This window comes from Athene noctua, chromosome 3 (genome assembly GCF_965140245.1).
Source record: "Athene noctua chromosome 3, bAthNoc1.hap1.1, whole genome shotgun sequence".
Classification (NCBI taxonomy): Eukaryota; Metazoa; Chordata; class Aves; order Strigiformes; family Strigidae; genus Athene; species Athene noctua.
In genome coordinates this window covers 88,169,940-88,193,066 of record NC_134039.1, presented here as the reverse complement: position 1 = coordinate 88,193,066, position 23,127 = coordinate 88,169,940, and the positions used below count along the sequence as shown (strand labels likewise).

General features: G+C 54.0%; 1 protein-coding gene across 11 annotated transcripts in view; it reads left to right on the top strand.

The window, feature by feature from the left end:
* SHANK3 (SH3 and multiple ankyrin repeat domains 3) overlaps positions 1-23,127 on the top strand; it is a 351,907-nt gene that overhangs the window by 246,451 nt on the left and 82,329 nt on the right. For all 11 annotated transcript variants that reach the window (XM_074903628.1, XM_074903636.1, XM_074903627.1 and 8 more), the window contains one exon: positions 22,854-22,936. In XM_074903628.1, coding sequence (XP_074759729.1) covers positions 22,854-22,936 — 83 coding nt within the window. The remainder of the gene's footprint in view (positions 1-22,853; positions 22,937-23,127) is intronic.

The following is a 23,127-nucleotide window of genomic DNA, read 5'->3' as shown; positions in this document are numbered from 1 at the left end:
TTATTTTCATAGCAGTCATGCGGTGTCTTTGAGCAAGGCGTAGATTTCCTCTGATGCTGCACTTTGTGTAATGGTTTTCTTCCATCAACTGAACAGGGGAGAGGAGAGGCTTTTGTCATCTGTTATTAGTGGAGAAATTCATCGTGTGTAACTTCAGACAGTTCAGTACCCGTCTACCTGACCTTATCATCAAGATCCTCTTTATAGCATGCAGTAGCAGAAGGGGACTTGCAGGCTGCAATTAATTTCCGTCTAAAACGATCATTTAAGTCAGCTGAATCGTCCCGTTGAGCACCTGGCGCTCCGCAGGCTGTGAGGGAACCACGGGAGCCCCCGTGCACACGGAGACACACACACCCCGCTGTCAGGGCTCGGGCACGGCCCTGCCTGCTCCGGGTGTTGGACAAAAGGTCTTCACTCCGCTGCCCGCTGAGAGCCACCGGTTCGGTGCAGAGAAATAGGCCCCTCCACAGGTAAATGTGCCTGCCGTCAGCGCCGCTCCCCAAGGGGAGACGACTCCTCTCCTGCCATCGGCACCCCCCGCCGGTGCACGGGGCCTGTGGTCCCCTCCCCGTGTCGTGCCCCAGTGCCGTGGTGCCCGTTCCCTGCCTCGGAGACCCGAGGAGCAGAGGAGAAGCCCCCGGCCCCCCTGTTGCCCCCGAGCCGTAGGGCAGGCGTCAGCCCCCTCGTCGGGACGGGCACGCCCGCTGGGGGGGACGGGCCGTGCCGAGGCGCGTGGCCAGGCTCTGCAAGGGCTGCATGCGCGTAACCAGGGGGAGCTCGGGATCATCTGACAGATTGAGACGGTGGGTTGAAAGTCCACAGGGACAGCTCAGCAAGGAGAAATGGGGGTCACCACAGAGGCAGAAATCGGCTGTGCAAACGCGGGAAGGAGACGAGTGATGGAAAGGTTCAGAAGTTACAGTGAACCCTGAGCTGAACATCAATTAGCGATATCAAAATGTGGTAAAAACCAAAGATAATGGGAGATTCAGACAGAAGTCCAGCAAACGTTCTCCACAGCTTGGCAGTGGTAGAGAATAAGTTGAGGCGCTGTGCTGGGCGGGTGCATGGTGACAGTCTTCCAGTGCATAATTTAAACTGCAGGGGTGGGAATAAACTGCACCGTGCCCGTTGGAGTAGGACAGGAGGCAGCAGCAGCAATCTCAGCAAACAGAATTTTAGCTATGCAGTGGGAAAAAACTTCTAATCGTAAGGGTAGGGTAGCACAGCATTAGAAAAGATTGTCTAGGTAGTTATTTAAAGATCTCTCATTGGAAAATACAGAACATTTTAGACAACATCTGTTAGGAATGTTCTGGCATAACTGATCCTGCATTGGGGCAAGCCATGTGAAAATCACTTGCAGATGGGTTTCTGTGATTTTGATTGTCATTCCTGTGCTAAATGTCAACAGCCCTTCATCGGGTGTTCTGCCCCTGGCGGATGGGCCTTGGGCAGCGGCTCTGACTGTCATGAGGAGAGGGAACAAAAGTATTTCTTCAACATGACCAGTTGTAAGTTATTCATACTTATTTCCAGAAAGCAATTAAAAACAGGTATTACAGGAGATTGTCACATTTCTCTGAGCTGTATCATTATCTGCAGAAACTAGAACTGTGAGAAAGACTGCAGATTCTTACAAGATCTTCTTATCGAATTTTGGTGGATTTTTCTTTTGATTAGGGTCTGCTGGTTCTTGTTGTTCCAGGCAGAAGATAATCAGATCATTATAAACAAATGAAATTTTAAAAATGGTGCCAAATGTTCTTTCCTCTAGCACTTCTTCAACTCACAGTAGTTCAATTAAATAGGTAAAAATTACCAAAAATGTTTTCTGCTTTGATAAAACATGAGTGAGCAGGGGCAATTACATGTAATTTGACTTCCTGTGTATAACAGCCTGTTAAATTTTACCTGGATGTTGTATTTGATTATAAAGACTTTTGGTAGATGAAAACACCAGTACATTCACAAGACTAAACTGCTCTTTGCCTCCAAACCCTTCCACAGCGGGGGGATTGAGCAGACCCCGTTTTCCAGCAGAGGACTAGCAGCAAAGGAGGCGAAGGCTCCTGGATTTTTTACCAGTCTGATTTGGGAGGGTATCTGTGCCCCTCCAGAGCCGCCGCCGTCTGTCCTGATCTGAGCACTCGGTGTTTCAGCTCCTCCTGGAGCAGCACCCGCGGAGGGGGGAGCTGGGGGTTGAGCATTACGGATTTCGAGATCAGGCTCGGTCACAGCCCCCGGAGCCTGGTGCTCTCCCGTACGTAGCCTGGGGAACCAGGAGTCCGACGCGGTGTTCGGTGTTTAGTTGCCCTCTCTAGTGGGAGTTCTGCCTGATTCCAAGGCTCACAGCTTGAAATGCGATCTTTTTTCTCAGCATTGTTTGAAAACTCTAAAATACTGAAAGTACTTTTCCGTCAGTATGTACCTATGTACAGTAATCTGGATGCCTCTTGACCTTCTCTTTGGCAGCAGTAGATCAAGCTGAATTTCACATTGTCAGTCTCCCTTTCCTACTCCTGGGATTCTTTTTTCATTGCCTTGTGGTCTCAAATGGTTTTGCATCATTCTTGAAGGTACCAGCTGGACTATTCGGGTAAAGTCATGTGTGCAGAGGGAGGAAGAGTTTTGTTTCCAGCCTATCATTTTTATAAGTCCAGAGATTGCCTTTCTTCACTTGATTGCAGTGAGAGCTAACGTTGTGGCAGTATATCCTTTCTGAATGGTTTCTTTCCAAGAATGTCTCTTATCTTGAGAACAGAGCCTGTATTTTTGATACTTTGCATTTACCTGTATTGAAAACTTTTGTCCTGAGTATTTAATGACTCAGTCCAGATCGCTCTGGCAATCACCTCTCTGCTATGGCAGCGTTCTTCATATCCTCTTCAAACACAAATATCTAAGCTTCCAAATCAGGGGTTTACATTGTTATTCACAAACTGGATACGGCTTATTCCAGGAGCCTCTCGGATTATTGGGGCCGATTCCTGATACCCGAGTGCTCAGCCCGGGGGCTGTGGGGACACAACCCTGCGGGTCAGAGGTTGGGCGGCGCTGGCGCAGACCACCGACTGCCCTCTGGATGGGGACGGGTCCTTACGGGGCTGACTGGAGACAGCTGCCCACGCCGCCGGTGCCTGCACGCTTGCAGTTGCCTGTCTGGCCTTGTGGTGAGTGCCCTTCTAGTTACTGTTAGCCCCCGAGCAGGCTGCAGTGTGTGGGGTGAACTCCTGCGCAGGGCTACCAAACCCTTAAGCCCCGGGACATGATCTCCCGTGGTTGCCGTCATCAATTAGACCCAGATCTTGACAAGATGCCTGACAGGATCGACCTCGCGTTAAGCACGCCGATGAGGTTTCCTAGTCAATCCGCTAAATAAAGCGTTCTGTTAATTTACTGAGGGTTGGAGTCAGGCTGATAGTTTATAGTTCTTGTGTCATTCCTGGCAGCCCTTCTAGGGTCTGGAATTTCCCAAGTTTCCAGAATTTCTTAAATACTGACATTTGTTACTGAGATAATGCCTTAGCTAATTTCCCTGAAGCTCTTCAGTGTAAAGCATTCTGGCTTCTGGATTTGAAAATGCTTTATTTTAACAGACGCCGCCTCGTGCTCTCCGTAGAGGTAACAAGTTTTCTATTCCACCCACATCATTCTAGTAGGTGATGACAATGCCCTTCTCTGTTCCAAATTCAGCACCAAAGTACTTACTGGACATTTCTGTCTTTCCTACGTTACAGTTCACATTTCCTCACCCCCCTCAGTGCTGGTCTTACACTTGTGCCACGTCTAACTTGCAGGCACTCTCCTGCAATGGCGGTGCTGTAGGAGCTACAGAGAATACGTGTTGAAACGGTTGTTGGTGTATACTACAGGTTGTAAATGCTCTTGAAGGAGTAAGGTGCTTCAAGAGAAATCATGAATCATGCAGCAAGTGAACAAAACGTATTTTGCCCCATGTAACCTGAGCAGATTCGCCTCACTAGAGCTTTGTGAGACCAGATTATTTCAGCAGGACTTGTTTTAACTTTCCAGCCGAAGCAGGCTCGGCAGCATCCCTTGTACTCAGTTAAAATAAGAGGTTTCCACTACAGATTTGGGGGCTTGTTTGTTTTAAACTGTCCTTGGGCAAATGTTTGCCCAGATCTTTGTGCCCGTGGTGTCCTGAAGATGAGATGCAGCACGTGCTCTTGCTGCGCAGTGGCATTTTCTCCCGGATGGCGTGCCTGGGTTCAGCTGCCTGTGACTCTCCCAGAGAAGCAACTCGTGACTTGTGCTGAGATTGCAGCGAAGGGTAATTCAAACCCTTGTGATACATCTGCTAGAAACACGCCTTGTGAGAATAAGGACTAAAAATGTGATGCAGATCATGCAGGCAGACCAGAAATGCTGTGCTGGCTGTTTCACTGCTCGCTTGCCCCGACGAGGAGGCGGGGGCCGTGTCAGGCTCCCCAGGCAGGCTGGGGGCTGGGGGCTGGGGGCCGAGCACCATCCCTCCATCCTTCGGCGATAGCAGCGAGGGTGAGCGGTTGTTAAGCAGCTGAAGGGAACGGTGGATCCCCCTGAAGGGTTCGGCGACCGGGACTGCCGCAACGAGTGCCCGATGCTGGCCGGGGACTGGGGGTGCTGGGGCGTGTTGGGACAGAGCCCAGCGGCTGCCCGGCTGGGAGCAGACCTCGTGCCACGGGTGTCAGCTGGCCGGGCACGGGGTGTCTGTGGCGTCCGTTAGTGGCTGCGCCCTCAGGGCTGGACAGGCCTGAAACGGGGCGGCTGGAGGGGCTGGGGGCTGCCCGTGGAGGCTGCTGGCAGGGCTGGAGCCGGGCACGGCCATGTCCTGGCTCCTAGGAGTGCCCCAGCCTCGTGGCTTCTGGGCCACCCTGCTGGTCTTGGGCACCCTGGCCAGTGGGGGGCTCCTGGCAAAGGCCGTGACCCGCTCAAGGAGCAGGTACCCCTGGAGCTCAAACAACAGTAATATTAATGGGTCTTTGTTTTGTGATCTGAATTTAATCCAGTTAGTACAACATTTAATATGCTGACATCAGTTATGGGGATTTGAAAGTGGCTTCTTGGCCCGTCTTCTGCAGGAGATGCTGAGGGAGAGAAGATTCGTTCCAGAGGAATGATTATAGCTGGCTCTGGCATTTCACATAAAGGCCAAGTAGGGCTTTGGTAGGGTGAGGGAAAATTCAATCACCAAATGGGAAACTGGATGTTTCAGTCAGAGATGTCATTTAATAATGGCTCCTGCTGGTATTCTGCAAGAGCTGTTCTCGTGAAATGAAATGTCTTGCTTTCTCCAGTGGGTTTCATAGATCTTGTGGCAAGAGAAGGTTGAACTTCAGATCTCGGAGGCAGCTGACTTGGGGAATCATAGAGTCGTTAAGGTTGGCAAAGACCCTTAAATCACTGAGTCCAACCATAAACCCAGCACTGCCAAGGCCACCACTGACCCATGTCCCTAAGCCCACGTCTGCGCGTGTTTTAAACCCCTCCAGGGATGAGGACTCCCTCCCTGCCCTGGGCAGCCTCTTCCAGTGCTTGACAACCCTTTCGGTGAAGAAATTTTCCCAATATCCAATCGAAATGTCTCCTGGTGCAACTTGAGGCTGTTTTCTGTTGTCCTATTGCCTTTACTTGGGAAAAGAGACTGACCACCCCCTTTCTGCCCGCTCCTGGCAGGGAGTTGCAGAGGGCCAGGAGGTCTCCCCTCAGCCTCCTCTTCTCCAGACTGAACCCCCCCAGTTCCCCCAGCCGCTCCCCAGCAGACCTGTGCTCCAGACCCTGCCCCAGCTCCGTTGCCCTTCTCTGGCCACGCTCCAGCACCTCGGTCTCTGTCTGGTAGTGAGGGGCCCAAAACCCAGCCCAGGATTTGAGGCGAGGCCCCGCCAGTGCCGAGCACAGATGAGGTGCTGCGGCTTTCCTGGCTGCGCCTGAGAGTTGAACTGCTGAAAGGACCCCGAGGGAGGCCAGAGCTTGGTGGTGCGGATGCAGGAGCAGCGGGTGTGTGACAGAAACCTGCAGCACGCTGCGGTCCGAGGAGCAGAGTTTGGGTTGTGCGTTAATCAGCTTAACTCTGGGCACGTGAGTGAGATGCACGAACCCCCTGCCCGCTGGAGGCATTTTTCAAAGCGGCTGTGAGCAGCCCCGTGCGCAGTGGACGGCGCTTCCCGGGGAGGGGCAGAGCCGGCGCCTGGGGGAAGGCGGTGGGTGCAGCCCCTCGGGAGGGGCCGTGTCTCGTATTGGTGCAGCAGAAGCATGGCTTGAGCAAGAAAAATCAATGGTCTTGAAAGTTCCTCTCTACCCAGCTTTCCACCTCCAGGACTGCACTTGTCATACGTTCCTGTCTATAAATCATGAGTTAAGTCTGTCAGTCGCAGCCCTGAATGCTGATTATCCCCCATTATAATTACCAGCTTCACAACTGGTGCCACAGGGGGAGAAGCCTTTCCTTTGCCCCGCAGCCCCTCCTGCCGGGCGGGTGAAGGGCATCTTTAACGGCCTCATTAAGGCTGCAGAGGACGGCTCTGTCCCCAGCACGTCCGGGCAGCCACGGGTTCCCTCCGGCTGTAGTTAGCGTGGCACAGAGCCCGAGCGGGACCTGCTGAGCTCGCCGGAGGCAGCGCTGCCCCGCGCCCTCCTGCTGAGCGCGGTCTCGGTGTCCCCGGACGGGCGATGCTCGCCTCGCCCCGCCAGGAGGCTGTGCAGCACCCCTCTGGTAGCTGCATTCATTTGCATGTATGAATACTAACGGTCCTGCGCACAGCAGGAGTAACACACTAACAAATCACAATAGGTTTTGTAATTATTTAGTGTGGGTGTAAATTACTACTCGAGCTGCAGGGCAGAAGAGACTTAAACCATAAATCTGTCCCTCTTCCTCCGTCCGCTGACGGCAGCGCTGGCCCGAGGCAGCCGCGGGCGCTGGGACGCGGCTGCTGCTGCCTCTGAACGGTTTGTGAGGGTGATTCTCTTGTAACGTTTGTTTTGTTAGGAATGCTAATTAACTTTCAGGTTAGTGATTACTTGGATCACTTATATTTTTTTAAAAAAATAGTATTGTTTGCTTTGCTTAAGTTTCTGCTACATTTATGTTCTTTTCTGTCTTTTCAGGAATAGCTGTCAGGTCGCTATATGTGTTCCATCATTCAAGTATTAGTTTGATGACTAATAACTAGTATTTCCATTCCTGTCACTGTCTTGAGGTTTTTCATGGTGTGGCCCTCATACAGAAATACTTCTTCGTTTCCTCATTGTTTGAACTGGACTAATAAATGCGTAGCGTAAGAATTCAGAAGCATTACATTGCTAATAAATATGATCTTTTTTCTCCTCCACCATCCCCTGGTGCAAAGAGAAGCCTCTGGTGCGTTATCCTGCGCTGTGAGTTTGGACTTGTCAAGAGTCTGAGTGAGAGTAAGGTGCAAGCTGGGCTCAGCAGGGCCGAGGAGGTGTTGGTGTCTGCAGAGCCGCTGGTGCAGTCTGTGTCGTGGCGTCTGCTGCCTCCGTACGTGATCTGAGCGGCTTTCCTTATTTTTTAGACAGCCACAGAAATGAGATGTTTCGGATCCATATGTTCTTGTGCTTCCTTGAGTAGCAATCACGCCTGAAAGCTATTTTCCACATTTGGTTCAGATTATTACTTTCTCCCGTCCAATCCTTCCCACGACATTACATGCCTGTGTCATGGTCATATCGGCCTTTTCATTTTCTGAAGACGGTTTGTAAGCTTAATGCTGTGACAAACAGCTTACTTAGCAGCAAGGAAAGCTGGGCTAAGCACATTAGGTATGCGCTGCATTGATTTCCCCCTCAGACCCTCGGTGCTGAACACGGCTCGCTCAGAAATGAGCACGAACTCTTCCGTAGTAGAGCTCAGCTGAGGGTTCTGGCGGGGGGGCCTTGGGGTGCGTTGGTGGAGCGCGGGGGCTGCTGCCCCGGGGAGCGAGCCCTTGGCTGGGGAAGCGGCCCGCTCCCTTTGCAGCTGGGCTCGCTCTCGCTGTGGTCACGTTCCTGTTCAGGGACGGCTCCAGGATGGTCTCTCACAGCAGCACGTGTCGCTCCAGGTGTTTTTCTGTGGGTGGGAGAACACTTGGGGCTCTGGACAGCCAGCGTGTGGTGTTACCAGGTCAAAACGAAAAGGAATAAATGTTTCTGGGACAGGTTCCTGAAGGAGAGCTTTGGGGTTTGTCTGCTGACCACTCTGTGTGCATGTGGCAGTAAGGGAGGACAGGGAGGAAAGGGGAGGTGGTTGATTGTTAACTAAAATTCAGTAACGTACAGAAAAGTGGCAGGTGCCAGATGGTGACAGACTCGTGGAGATTCCCACCCGCATCGCTCTGTAAGCTTGGGAGGTTCCTTTCCACGTCGGGCTGGACCTGGAGCAAAGGAGCCCTCAGGTTGGACATGAGCAGCGTTAGGGTTGTGCAAACAGAATTTCCGTACCGCCGCCTCTGGCTGTGTCGGGGGAAGAGGGGTCTCTGTCACTGGTGTCGGGAGAAGGGGCTGATAAACACAGGAGGCGGCTTAGTGAATTGTTTTTCACGTGATGTCTTTGCTGGTTGGAAACCTGCTATAAGCATTGAGCGTTAAATTACCAGCATATAAGGTCTAAAAAAGAGGTTTTGTTTCTGGGTGTTCATGTTCTAAACAGAGATGACAAAATATATTGTGAGAGCCAGTGTGTTAACTTAAAGTTATTCTTAATTACAGTAAAAAGTTAATGATAATTATTACAGAGGAAATGTGTCAGACCCAAGGGAAACAGCCGTAGTATTAGAATGAGAATTGTGCAAATTATTGGATATCATGAGTACGACATGGAAACGTGAGTCCAGGAAGAAACTGCAGTGACGGCGGCGGCTGCGTGGGGATCCCCCGGAGGATGCTACACCTGCCCCCCGCCCCGTCCCCCAGCGCTGCAGCCTGGCTCTGCGGAGCGGACCCAGCGGACTGAGATACGTGTCTTTATCTGATCAGTAGCTCTGTGCAGGCTCTGTGCAGGGCTCTGCAGGGCGCTGCCCGCGCCGTGCGGGGGGCTGGCGGAGGGTGCGGGGCTGGCGGGGGCTCCGCGCGAGCCCTGGCCGCAGCCGCGGGGAGGGGCCTTCCTGGGGCCGGACCTTGCAGCTGCCACCTGGTTGGGTTCGGGAGGAAGCGCTTCAGCTGGACGACTGCAGGCATCAAACCAAAACCCGTCGTCAGGTTCTTTCTTGCTGGGAAGGTGCCAAGTCATTTATTAAAGGGACAGGAGCTGTCAGTTAAGACCATGAAGGACGTGTTGATCAGGAGTGACCCCGCTGCGTGTGGAGCCGCCCCTCGCGGGTGGGACATGCCGACAAACGTGTGGGAGGGTTGGGGGTGCGTGTGTGGGGAGAAGCCTCACCCCTGAGCTGGCACCTGCGGTGGGAGCCTGGGGACACGCTCTAGTGGTTGGAGCTGAGACATGGGCGCTGTGGGTCTGACACATCCAAGGCTGCCTCAAGGTGGGCACGGCCACTCGTGGCATCACCAAGGAATGATAAAGGTCCCCTCTGACTCATCCCGTGAACCAGCCGATGACAAGAGTCTGCTGGCACTGGAAGTCATCCCTGTGGGCTGCCAGAACAGCAAGGGAGCAGCTGCAGCCTAAGATGCTGCATACATGACATCTGTACTCTTGGAGAAATTAAGTAATTGCTATTGAGCTCTTGGAGAAGTAGGACTAAATTGGTCAAATCTCAAGCTGCAGCAATAGACCTGGTAAAATAAAACTGTGAAACAGCAAGTGCTGCCTCACCGAGTTCCGCCTCCGCTGAAGCAAACTGTTGACAGTCAGTTCCCGGGTGTGACCTGTGTTGGGCGACGCGGGTTTGGTGTGTGCTCACAGAACCAGGGGCCGCTGGCGTTTCAGCACGAGTGGGGAGCTCAGACCCCCAGCAGCTGTGTGAAACCTGGGCGCTCCTTCCGCAGCGCCGGGGGTTGAACTGCCCAGTACGTCGGAGGACGCCAGCACAGTTTCAGGAAAAACATTTTTTCACTGCATTTGCTGCTCCGTTTAGGCGGCACAAGCTTGTTTTCTTACTGTTTTGGATATCCCGGGAGTCTAAGATCTTTCAGAAGACTGTCAGACAGATGTTCTCAGCGATTTTGGGACCTGGCTTTGAGCTTCACGAGGGTGATGTCAGAGTATTGCAGCTGTCACAAGGAGCTGCAGTTACCTTTAATGCAGACCATGGTGACCCGAAGAGCAGTGCCCATCTCTTGGCCCACGCAGCTGTCGGTGCCGTTAAATAACTCAAAGACCAGAGCCTGCAGAGTGCAGCAGTTTCCAGTGTTACCAGGACCAAAGCTCTGCCTGAGGAGGGTCAGCTCGTTAGCCGAGGGTGTGTCAAGAAGACGGGACCCGTGGTGACCCAGGAGGAGCTGCTGCCCCCAGCCCTCACGTTCCGTCACAGCGAGCGAGACCGGCGCGGTGGAGCTGGGCGGCGGAACCGGGAGCAGCCGGGGACGGGTCCCGGCATCGCTGCCAGGACGGGACGCCCGGGTACCGCCTGAGTGCTGGCGTGGAGGCTTTGTAAGAGAACACGAAGGGTGGCGTGGTTAAAACATCAGTGGAAATGTCTGTATGAGAAGCACCAAGAGAGGCCATCTACCAGGGACCAAAGGCAGGGCCCAGCACGCTCAGCACTGGACCCTCTCCACGCCGAGGCTCTCTCCCCCCTGCGGTGCAGATGCTGCGTTAGGTAGAAGCCCCGTGTGCTGGTGAAGGTGCCCAGGTGACTTGTCAGCAGAGCACCCACCCTCTGGTAACAGGAGGGTGGCGACAAGGTCAGCACAGGCGGCGTGTGCCGCTCTCACCCCGTCAGGCTGCGGTCGCTGCGTGCCGGCAGCGAGGAGAGAAGGTGGCTGTCCGCCTGCTGCGGTTGGCGAGGACGAAGCAAGAAAGATTCAGGACAAGGATCGTGTCATGATAACTGTTGATTCCTACAGGGTCTGAAAGATCTGTCCGAGGTATAGTTTAGTTTTGCCGAACAGGAGGAAACCAGGAGACAGGGTGGGAACTTCACAGCCGCGTGCTGTCACACAGGTGACCTCCATCGGGGTGTTTGGGAGGTCACACGCTGGCGTTCTGAGCACGTGGTCGTGGGAGTGTGGGTGGGACAGAGTCAGCTTGGTGGGGAAAGTTAAATACAGTCCAAATCACCTCCTTTGGGGAGGTCTTGCACTGAGTTTCCCTAATTCCTGTCGTGATGATGCAGCGATGACCAAAATGGACAAAAGCCAGTGGCTGAGGACAGGCTGTCAGCGAAGGGCTGTGCTCTGACTTCAGGTGCTGAGGCTCAGGCCTCCTGTCAGGTATGACTAAAACTGGGCTTTCTGAGTTTTAATCTTTTGCTTTATGGACGAGGATTCTTTTCTGGTGTTGCAGGTTGGGGTCTGACCAGAGTCACTGGTGTGAATCCCTTCAGACAGGCGGGCAGCGGAGCACCCTGCAGGGTGGCCAGGCAGGTTCTGGTGGTCCCTGCGGGGCTGATCCAGCAACGGCACCTGCTGGCATTTGGGGCCGGAGCAGCCCAAGAACGCGGCGAGGGCTCCGGCTGTACGAGGGGTTGAGGCGGGTCTGCGGCCCAGCTGCTGCTCTGTGCCTCCCACCACAGCTCTCCAGAGTGATTTGGGTGCCATGGGTTGGGTTCCTTAGAGCCACGTTTCTTTTCAAAGGTTGAGGTGGGTTTTCTAGAAGAGACTTTGAGCAGCATGACGTGTACATGCTGCAGACCCGACTGACCAGCTCGGGTGTGGTTTGTAAGCTGAGAAGAGCTTTTGCTGAGCTCCGTAAGAGGGTTGTGCTGGCTTTGGCAAAAGGTCCGCCTCTCCTTCTGCAGGCTGAGACCAGCCCTGGGTGACCCGGAGGGATGTGGGAGCGGGGTGTGCAGGCGGCGATGCTTCCCCAGCGCGCTCTGCCCCTGCCAGCAGCTCGTGGCTCGGAGGTTCTCCCTCCAGAGCGTGTCCTGTGGGCAGTAACACTGCGGGGCTGCCCTTCCAGGAGCTTGTCCAGTTGCTCCTTGATTCCACAATATTCAGCACAATATCCTATGGCAAGAAGAAACTTCATCCCGTGGCACATGAATAATGCAGTCTCTTTCAAAGGTTATCCTCTAGGTTTATTTGATGTGGCCAGTCCTCATGCTGGAGAAGCTGAGGCCGGGCCACCGCTGCCCCTCTCTAGCACTTGGGATCCACTAGAACCATTTCCCCTGGCTTGGCTTTGGCCCAGGTGAAGCGGCACTAAGCAGCACCGCTCCTTGCACGGAACATTTTTCCATGCTTTGGACAGTCCATGTCATCTTTCTATTTTTTCCAGCTTTGTTGTATTCCTTCTCAAAATGGGAGTCAGAGTTGCTGGGTGGGGGCACTTTGGCTGCGCCCACGGTATGATGTTCCTCTGTCTACCTCACTCTTTGTTCATCATCCCCAGCCGTTGCAGGACGTGAGGCTGACACTCTTCATGAACTGTCTACCACATCCCCAAGTTCTTAATCCTGGTACTGATGGTCACCTCAGAACCTCTGATTTTATGTGAGGAGAAAATTCTTTTTTTCCCATGTGCATCAGTTTTTCTCCACCCTACATTTCATCTTACATTTAAAATCTTTTTACAGTTCTCACAGTTTTCCTCATCTTTATTATCCTGAATAATTGAGCATTATCAGCAAGCCTTGTTACCTCTCTTTCATTCCTCTCATAAAAGATCGAGGGCTGTGTTGAGCAGCATAAGTCCGGGCACCGATCCCCATGAGACACCGCTGCTGACCTTTCTTCTGATGTGAAATTCAATCATTTACTTTTATTTTAAACCTTTTAACAAATTTAACATGTAAAAACCTTCTTTTTTTTATCCTATGGCTTCTTAGCTTCCTCAAGAGATTTTAATGAGAGACCTTGTCAAATGCCTTTGGAAATCTAAGTAGACTTCGGTTAAGTTTTTGTTGTCAAATAACTCGGATCTCTGCTTTTTCTCCCGTCAGTCATTCCCTCTGGCTGCCTGGCAGTTCACCCCTTGCCCTGTTCCTGTGTTGGCCCGCTGCGCCTCTGGAACCTGGTTGTGGTTCTGGGGATATTTAATTCTGGCAAGGACTTGCTGAAGGTGCTGCTGAAGAGACAGTTGAGTTCCTGTGCGACCCTCCAGTACAATCCCAGCAGGTCCCAGCTGCCTGTCCCTGTGCCGTGCTCCTGTAGGTCACCCCCTTAGCCCCATGCTGTGAAACGCTGCTTCATCAGGTGCTGCACAGTCCTCGGGTCATTTGAGCATTTCAAACCAAAACCACACAAAAAAAGACAGTGTGTTTGTTCCCAGGGGACGCCCAAGGCGGCGCTGGGCAGCGTGGGTGCAGGCGCTGGGCTCTGGGGGAGAGTTCCCGAGCAACGTGGACACGAGCCCTCCTGCACTGATGGGTGTCGGGGACTGAACGTGCTTCCTGACGGCGCTGGCAGTGGCACTGAAGGTTTGGGTTTTCCCACTGCCACAGGATCCCAGAATTGCTGGAGGTGGGGAGGCACCTCCCTTACCTGCACCCGTATGAGCTTTATCGTAGGATCACAGACTGGTTTGGGTTGGGAGGGACCTTAAATCCCCTCCAGTGCCACCCCCTGCCCCGGGCAGGGCCACCTTCCACCAGCCCAGGTTGCCCAAAGCCCCGTCCAGCCTGGCCTTGAACCCTTCCAGGGAGGGGGCAGCCACAGCTTCTCTGGGCAGCCTGTGCCAGGGCCCCACCCCCCTCACAGGGAACAATTTCTGCCTCAGATCCCATCTAAATCTCCCCTCTGTCCGTTTAACCCCGTTCCCCCTCGTCCTGTCCCTCCCCCTGATGACGAGTCCCCCCCCCTTTCCCGCAGCCCCTTTCAGCCCTGGGGGGCCGCTCTAAGGTCTCCCCGGAGCCTTCTCTCCTCCAGCTGAACCCCCCAACTCTCCCAGCCTGTCCTCACAGGGGGGCTCCAGCCCCCCCAGCATCTCCGTGGCTCCTCTGGCCCCGCTGGAGCAGGTCTGTGTCCTTCTGCTGTTGGGGTCCCAGAGCTGGACCCAGCCCTGTGCCCCCCCTGCTCTGGGTGCAGCCCAGCACACGGGGCCTTTCTGGGCTGCCAGCACACATTGCTGGCTCACAGGCAGTTTTCCACCCCCCAACCCCCCCAAGTCCCTCTCCTGGGGGCTGCTCTCCAGCCCCTCCTCGCCCAGCCTGGGTTTGTGCTGGGGATTGCCCCGGCCCATGGGCCTTGCCCTTGGCCTTGTTGAACTCCATGGGGTTTGCCCGTGCCCCCTCTCCAGGCTGCCCAGGTCCCTCTGGATGGCCCGTCCCTTCCCTCAGCCTGTCCCCGCACACACACCTCGGTGCCATGTACAACCTTGTGAGGGCACACACACTCCCACTGTCATTAACGCAGATGTTAAATAGTGCCAGTCCCAGTACAGACCCTTGAGCGACACCCCTCCTTACCGGAGTTTTCGAGACGAGGCTCTGGCTCACGATGCCATGGGAGCCTTCCCAAGTGGGGACGTGGAGCTACGTGTTGGCTGGCTCCCTGCTCCTTCCAGTTGCCAGAGCCTTGTCCCGTGGGGCAGCGGGGTGACGGACCTGCAGCACCTTCCTTCTCTGCTGGCACCTCCATCAGACCGGGCACCCCTTCCCACCGGCCCGGCCCCGTCCCGCTGTGTTCTCCCCGCAGCCTGGGCACCACGAGCAGCACGGCTCTGCCACCGCAGGGTGCTCACGGTGCTCCGCTCTGCTCCATGGCCCCGGCGCCTTCTGCCTCCGCCTGGTCCCGGAACCGCCCGCGGAGACGCCTCAGTCTCAGATCCCTCTGCCCCCGAGTCTCTGTGCTCCCGAAGGGGAAACCTCCCCGAAACAGGGAAGCAAAAGCTGTGTTTAGTTTCTCTGCTGGGGCCTGACCTTCCCTGGCTGCTGCTTGGGCACCGCGATCGCCTGAGCCCAAGAGGCCCTGGGAGGGTCCTGCTCCCTGTGCCCCTCGAGTTTGTATTAGTGCTGATGTCTTTGGCCTGTCATACTGTGCTTCTACATTTAACCTGCAGGACATCACGATTCTTTCCATGTTCCTCATTTAGATAGGGCTTCAGCTTTATGAAGGATGTTTTCTTGGGTTTAATAATCTCCATTTCCCTTCTGCTTAGCCATGCCAGCTTCTTCCTGTTCCCTCTCAATCTGCGGCGTGTGTTTGTACCGTGTCTCCAGCACGGTGCCCTTAAACGGTCTCCATCTGTCTCCTTTGCTGAGGATGGAATAAATCCACAGAATTTGGATTTTCTAGGACTTGTTTTTAGAAACGTGCATTGTCCTTTCTGAATGCGTGCTGGGCAAGAGGCCGACACAGTGTTCTTTAATCTCTTTTTGTTCAGGCAAAGGGAGATTTCAGGTGTCGTCTGTCCTTTCCCAGAACACGTGGCAGCAGTGGGGCGAACTCCTGTAACATCCCTCTGTCTGTGACCATTTTCCCCTTTAAATACGATCAGTATGAATTTGTGAGCTAGTGCTACACGCGAAGATGTGAGATGCTGTTGCGTGCCACCTTCTCTGTCTCTCTCTGCATCTGTGCAGCCAAATGGCTCCAACGTCAGCGCTGAACAATGCTGAATTCCCACAGGTGACAGCAGTGAGTTGGCAGCACGAAGCGCGGCCCCGGCCTGCCTTTGCCTCCTCTTTGAGCAGACTCCATTTTGCGCCGTTCGCTGAAGGAGCGTCGGGGGAGGCTGCGGACGATGGGCCTGAGCCCGTCTCCCCGCAGACCCAGACAACGTTCGCTCGTCCCTGGTCGGCGTCAGGCCCAGCCTGGCTGGCGGGGAGGTGGAAGGGGCTGGATGGCAGCGCCTGTTCCGCTGCAGTGCCTCTTCTGGCAAGTGAGGAGAAAAATCCAGGACAGAGAGCGTCCTCTGCCAGCAGAAACCAAGCCTGATTGTTCCAGGGGCTTGTGGTGCATCTCTGCGACGGCATCTTCTCCACTCGACTGCTTTTTGGTGTTCACAGCTCCCAGTACCACTGCTAGTGTGGAGTCCAGGCAAAACATGTCTTGGACTTTCTTAGACCCCTTGTTCCCTTAATGAGCTTGTTTTAACGTTTTGGTTAATGCCTTAGAGTTACCAGCTTGGTGTGTTCATGTAATGAAGCCAGTACCGAGTATCTCCTGTGAAAACTGTCCGGGTTTGAAGGGGGAAGATGCTGCTTTTCGGTGCCTTTCCCTGATGGTCTTCCTCGCTGTCTGCAGTAGCTGATCTTCAGCATTGGTACTCACAGCCCGCATTTCATCTGGGACTAAGCGGTTCTGGGTTTTTATCTGGTGTCTGAAAGGCGTTGGACCGGGGCTGGAGGGAACGTGCTCTCAGACAACAGCTCCTCCCTGGGGGCTTGCTGCGCTTCCCCATCGCGCCTGGGTCTGTGACGGGGAGATGGTTTCTTCTGGAGTTAGAGTTGCTTTTCATCTGTCAGTTTGCTTTTGACGTAGTTCATAATCAGTGCCTTGATGAGCTGCCTCCTGGCTGAATTAAACAGAAAATCTTACTGATGATAATCAGCGCTTCAGGACGGGTTAGGAGCATAAATAGGCTCCTTCGTAGCCCCCTCCCCGTTCCTGCTGCCCTTCGCTGTCGTGGCAGAAGCACCACTGTCGCCTGCGTTCCCAGAGGTTCCCGCATCCCCAGTGGAGCTGTAAGTGATTTATTTTTGCATTTGTCACAGGGCTTTTCCCAGTTTCACTTCTGACGTTGCTGAGGCCCCCTGGCTGCCAGTCTCTGGGCTGGGAGCCCTTTGGAGGCAGCAGTAGGACCCTTCAGACCTGCTCCTTTCCTCTTCTCCGGGCTGCTGCTGTCGGGAAACATTCGAGACGAGCCACTCGCTCTTGCCCCGCTGTGGTGGTGGCTGTTCTCTCGGGGTCAGGGCGAGCCGAGGCGTTTGCAGAGAGCGGGGCCGTGGCACCAGCCCCCGCCGGGCACTCGGCTGACGGGGCAGTAGGGATGTGCCCTGCAGATCTCCGGGCTCTGGGACAGGCCTGTCCCCTGCTCCTGTCTGCTGGAAGCTGAACTATTGGGCCTATAGACCCGAGGGTGGTCTGTGAACTCCCTCCCTAGAGCATCATCTGCTCTGTCAAGTGAGATGGCGGTAGGAAGGAGCCCGGGGGCAGTGTCCCCCGTCCTGGTTCACTGCTAGCTTGCTCTGTGGGATCAATCTGATCCGGGCCAACTCGCGCTCCTGGACAAGCCCAGCCACAGCGCGAGGCCAACCCTCGCCAGAGGCAGCCTCTAGCAGGCAGTTTGGCTTTGTTACACCTTTGATTTGGGGGGGAAGAAGTTTGTCCATAAAGGTTCAGGCTGTACCAGGCTCTTGGGGCCAGAGCATGGTCTGTGCCCCACTTACTATAAATCACCCTCCTGTTGTGGGAGGTGTTTTCTGCAGGAGGTACTGAGCAGAATTAAACCCCTGGCACCGCCGAGCTGTGGGTGTGGAACACCACAGCGTGTGAGCGAGGGTTCTACCGGCAGAGGCCCGACACAGGGCAGCTCTCCAACAACGTCAGCCTAAGCTGAACTGAAATTTTTCTTGAGGGAGATTTGTCTAAAAGTTCCCAGTGAGTGGCCTTCCGTCACCCCCCCTTCCCCTGCTTCAGCAGTATTACTGCGGAGTTGTGCGACGCCTTTTAGGCATTTTCTCATGGGACTAATCAAGCCAATCAGTCAAACCAGGCTTTTACTTTCCTGCTGGGCCTTTTATCTTCCAGGTGTCTTCGGGACTCTCTCCTCTTGACCCACATCCTTCTGGGAGGGTGGTGGCGAGGCCCGGGCAGCCGGAGCGTTACCTAACTTTAGCAAGGCGATTGGCGTCACTTGGTGGTAGGTGTCTGCCGCGGGGGTGTCTGAGCTCATCGCCCCGGCGCCCCGGGACTCGGTGCAGATGTGTGCAGTCAGTGGAGCCAGGGGTGCCATTCATCTGCCAAAATGTAGGCGGTCATTTCAGCAGGGGATGAATCACCGCTCCATTGACTTCACTGAATAGCTCTCCATTGAGGCTAAAAGGAGCCCGGAGCGACTCGCTCGCCGTGGGTGCTCGTTTCATACACACCCACGGTGAACTCGACGCCGTCCAAGGCCGCCGCGGCACGGGGCAGGGCAGGGGATTATTCCAGGTCTCAGACAGCGCTCCTGGTTATGATCCCCAGGCAGCCTGTCACCCCTTTTTCACAGGAGTGTGACACTGTTGCTGATGCTCAGAGCCCGGGATGGCGCTCGTGGCCTCTCCTGCCGGCAGCCTGCCCGGACAGTCCTTCTCCATCTCTGTGTTTCTGCTCCCAGTCCCTGACTGTAGGACCTTGTACTTTCCTCTGGTATTTCCAGACCGTTTCTCCAGCGATAGTACCACGTGAATCCAAATCCGCTCTTCCAACGCGCTGCTGCCCTCTCAGATGGGATCTTCACAAATTTAAGTTCACTCTCTGTTACATCCTTATCATTAAGGAAAACGTTGAGCTTGTCCCAAGACAGACCCTTGTGAAATCCCACTTGATAGATCCTTCCAGTGAAAAATGTGTCAAACCAGCTATTTACTCACCTCGCAGTACTTTATATTCCCCTTGTTTTTTATGAGAATGCCTTGTGAGAGCATTCAGAATGCTTAACTGACATCAAGATCCATATCATAGGACTGCCTTTCCCATGTTCATGAGACCTATTATGTTCAAACAGAAATTAGGTTCATTTAGCACAATCAGTTCTTTCAAATCCGTGCCACCTGCTATTTATCACCTTTTCTTCTAGATGTTTTATTAAACTGTTGTGCTGTTTGTTAGAAGATTTTCCTGGGAATTAAAGATGAGTTGCTTCATTTTATATTTCCTTTGATCTTTCTGCTGCCTGTTTTTAAAGATGAGCATCATCCCTTTTTCAGATTTTCGGGAGTGTCGTGCATCCCCTGCAAGCCCTCAGAGACAGCCCAGACCTTCCCGCTGGCTGCCTCGGCACTTTCCATGCACTTCCCCAGGCCCAGACAATTGGAAAAAACCTCTTAATTCTTCTGACTTCTGGTTTTCCACTTTAGGATCAGGGCTTCTCGTTGCTGTTATGGTGTTACCAGGATGACTGGAGTTAACAAGCTATTTAGCACAGCCATAACCGTGCTATTTGTTTAATTGTTCATTTGGTAGATCTGTTAGGTTTGATTCTAAAGAATCAAAAAATTACTAAAATATTTTGCCCTAGTCGAGCGTCACGTGCGTTAACTCTCTGTAATTTGGTTTCAACACCAGACAAGCCAGTGGGAGGTCTGGCACTCGACCTGCAGGAGTGTGATGGTCGGGGGGACCTTGTGGCACCTTGAGGAGCAGCTCTGAAGAGCCGTGCCCCGATGCCTCTGCGTTAGCTCCTCCCTGTAGTCATTCCCCAGTTACTCGTAGGGCGTAGTAATCTGGCAGTGAACTTGAGGTGCTGCTTTCCATCGGGTATCGTAACTTTATTTAAACATTTAGGTCACAAGAGTATTAAATCATTATTTTGTCTAATCTTTCTCTGATACCTTAAAATAACTCCCTACTACATCTTATTTTAAGTTCCTATTTTTATTTAGACAAAAAAATATTTCAATATTAGTAATTCACATTATTTTTTCAGTATGACACTCTCACAGGTCTTTGATTACAGTGCTTCATCTCCTTCCCCAGGCTGGTTTTTATTGCTTTTTCCAGCCCTCAGAGCTCCGGCAGTGCCAATCAGTGGCATCTCTGGTGTCTCTCTACTCCCCAACAATTCCAGTTCACAAAAATATGTGGACTTTTTATTTCCCTTTTTGTATACATCTATCTATAGAACTAATTAGTGTGGTTCTATCCAGACGCGAAGCTGTCCAGTGGATCCTACTGGAGTCAGTTGGGAACCGAAGGGGGTTTGGGTGCCTATAGAGTTAGATCGCAGTAGGCAGAGGGTTCACAGGGTCTGGAGGGACTTAAACTGGGAGTGCTCATGCAAGTCTAACGTCATAAATCCTCCTGGGGACAATACAGAGGACGAGCAGGAGCGAAACCAAATAAATGCCCAACGGTTCTCAAAATCCCACAGGTAGCTCTACAGACGTACTTTAGGGGTAGGAAGTAGTGTGCTGCGGAGTTTTCCTGTTGTTTCTGTCAAGTTTAGGGGTTTGAATTAAGGTACTTCTTGCCAGATTATTTGTTAAGAGGAGGAATAATTCAGAGGTGGCATAAAAAAACCAAATATTCTTTCTGCAGGGTAACTTTAGGTAAGAGTAGCAGCAGATTGAACTTATTTCAAGGCTTAAGTTATTGCAGGAAATCTTGGTAGATGAGGATTGGTGGGGGAGGCTGGTTGAAATTGTACTTCGGGTACAAACAGTTTTGTGCAGAGTTTGTTCAGTTTATCATGTGGGTGAAACAACCACAGAGAAATTAGAGGTACAGCATTTTCTTTCATCATGGGTTCCTCAGTTTCTCATTGACAAAGCCATCGCAGCAGGACTAATCGGGCACTTCAGCCCACTGCCACGTAAAATAGAAATTATGGCTTTGTGCATAAACATTTGTTTCCCTTTGTTTCCCTTCTCTCTTTCTCTTGCACAAACACATTTTTGTAGAGGTGGTGGAATTTGCTCTTGGTATGGGATTGAGATTTGGGACAGGTCCTCTACAAGAGATTGGCATGTCATATGGAAAAGGGGGGATATTCCTGTGGGTGGGAAATGTGTTAGGACTAGCTCTCTCCCTAAATGGTAAGTCATAGCTCAATCAGAAGATAAAGGCTTATTGCAGAACCACGGAAGGGTCTGGGCTGGGAGGGATGTTAAATCCACCCAGTGCCACCCCCTGCCCTGGGCAGGGCCACCTCCCACTAGCCCAGGTGGCCTAAAGCCCCGTCCAGCCTGGCCTTGAGCCCTTCCAGGGAGGGGGCAGCCACAGCTGATTTGATAGAGGCACTGTGGTTTGAGGTTGTCTGGCTCTTGTCACACGGGCAGGGGGGTTGTTGCCATGATGACCTCTTCTGGGCACGGGAGTTAGGAATCTGCTTCCAGCAGGACACGCTACACTTGGAAGAGAGGGTTTTGTTGCAGAGGGAAGAGTTTTATGCATATTGAGGAATATAAGCACAACCAGCTCTGCTTTTGAAAGACAGGCAGTGTGTCGGAAATGTGACATAAAGGGATGACTCTGACAGCAGCTGCCTCCCCTCAAGCAGCTCACATACTTTTGTTGAAGTTTGCCCAGGTACTTTGTTCCATGAAGTCACTGGTTTTATGGACACCTTGTTTTTTCATGGATATTTTCATAGCTGTTGCCTAAGCATGTCCAAAATCACAGCGCTAAGTGAGATGGGGGAGGTCCAAGGAATTCAGGCTTGTGTGTTGCGTTGGCTTTGGTGGACGGTGTCTGTCTGTCAGGCTGCCCCAGCACCTGCGGCCGCTGCATGTGTTGGCTTTTCAATCACCTTCCCTTGGTCTGGCAAACAAAGGAATGTTTCTGGGGCTCTGGCTGGGAGCTCAGCCCTACTGTGGTGCCCGTGGCGGAATGGCAGAACCCCCACCCGGCAGGGGCTGCGGCGCCTGGCGATGCAGCGCAGGAGGACGAGGCTGCGGGGACCCGGCTCCCGTCCCGGGGCTGCTCGGCCGCAATCGCGCGTGGAAACGGGGGTGCCCAGCCCACGCAGCAGCCCCCCGGGACCCCCCGACCCCGCCGCGCTCGCCAGGGCCCCGCTGAGGTGACGGGGGGGAGGCGGCAGCCCGAGCCCCGTATCCCCGCAGCGAGGGGCTGACGCGGGGGGCGTGTGCCTGCGGCGGCACCGCGCATGGGGGGGCACCTCGTACCGCAGTGTGCGCGCCCTGCCCGCGCCCCGCTGCGGGGCCGGCCCGCGCCATCGCTCCCTCGCCGCCTCTCGCCTCTGCCTGGGCGTGCAGAGCTCCTTCCCCGCGCTGCCGAGGAGGACCGAGGTCCCTGATTAATTCCGCTCTGATGTCAGACATGCGGCTCTGCTGGGAGGGATTTGCAGGGCTGCATTTCAGCTCCCGTTTGCTGAGAGAATCCCTCTCCCGACTCCCCTCCCTGCGCGCCCCCCGCCCCTCCCGGCGCGCGTAGAGGCGGTTTGTTGGCAGGGCCGCGGGCGGCCGGGGTCCGCGCGGAGCTGCGCCTCCGCTCCTCCATCTCCACCGCTGGATTTTCCCCCTTCTGCTCACCTGGCCGCGGCGGAGGGCAGGGAGAGCGGCTTTGTTAAACTAGGACAATGCAATGCATCCCCCCTCTGCTAATGACAGACCGTTACTTAGCAACACGGGGGGGGATCTTGAGAGAAGACCAGAGCGCCAGGATGAGGATATAAACTCTGCTGTTCTCCCTCCCAGGGAACTTACCAAAGAGGCACCGCTCCTTTCGTCAAGCGTCTAATTTTTTCATACGAGAGGCAACCGGAAAGTCTCAGAGAGCTGCTTCCCTGATGGATGGCTGGCTGCCCCCCCCCGCACCTCCTCTGCTCAGGCGCTCCACTCTTCAGTTATATGCTAAGGGCATCATTTAAAGGGAAGCCCCGAGTGGGATCAGTAAGCTCCCTGCATGCGTATGCAGGTGACTGAGAAGGGGACCGGTGGGCAGAAGGGTGATCCAGGCAGCCGGGGCTTTCCTCCACCTACACGTTGAGGGAAAGTAGCTTTCGTCTTTTTGTTCTGACTTTGGGCAAGGGAGGGAGGGAAGCAGACTGTGCCCAACTCCTTGCTGAGATGAAACGGTCGATGAGAAGAGGTCTCCTTGTCACAGGCACAAAGGCCACCTCCGCCTGGCAGCATGGTGCTGAAATCTAACCCTAGCATCATTCTCTTGTGCTCTTTCCTGCCCAGTGACTACATCATTGAGGAGAAGACGGCCGTGCTGCAGAAGAGGGAGCATGAGGGATTCGGGTTTGTGTTGCGAGGGGCCAAAGGTAAGGGCTGCTTCTTTTGCTCGGTCCTGGGGCTGGGAGGGAAAGCTCCTTCTCCTCACTTTGCCTGGTGCTCAGGACCGCGTTGCGCTGGCTGTGCCCGGCAGCCCGCGAGCCCCTGGGCATCGGGGTCTCGTAGGGGACTCTCTTCTTCTCCGGCGGCTCGGCAGCGCGGGCGCAGCTTCGCTCTGGCT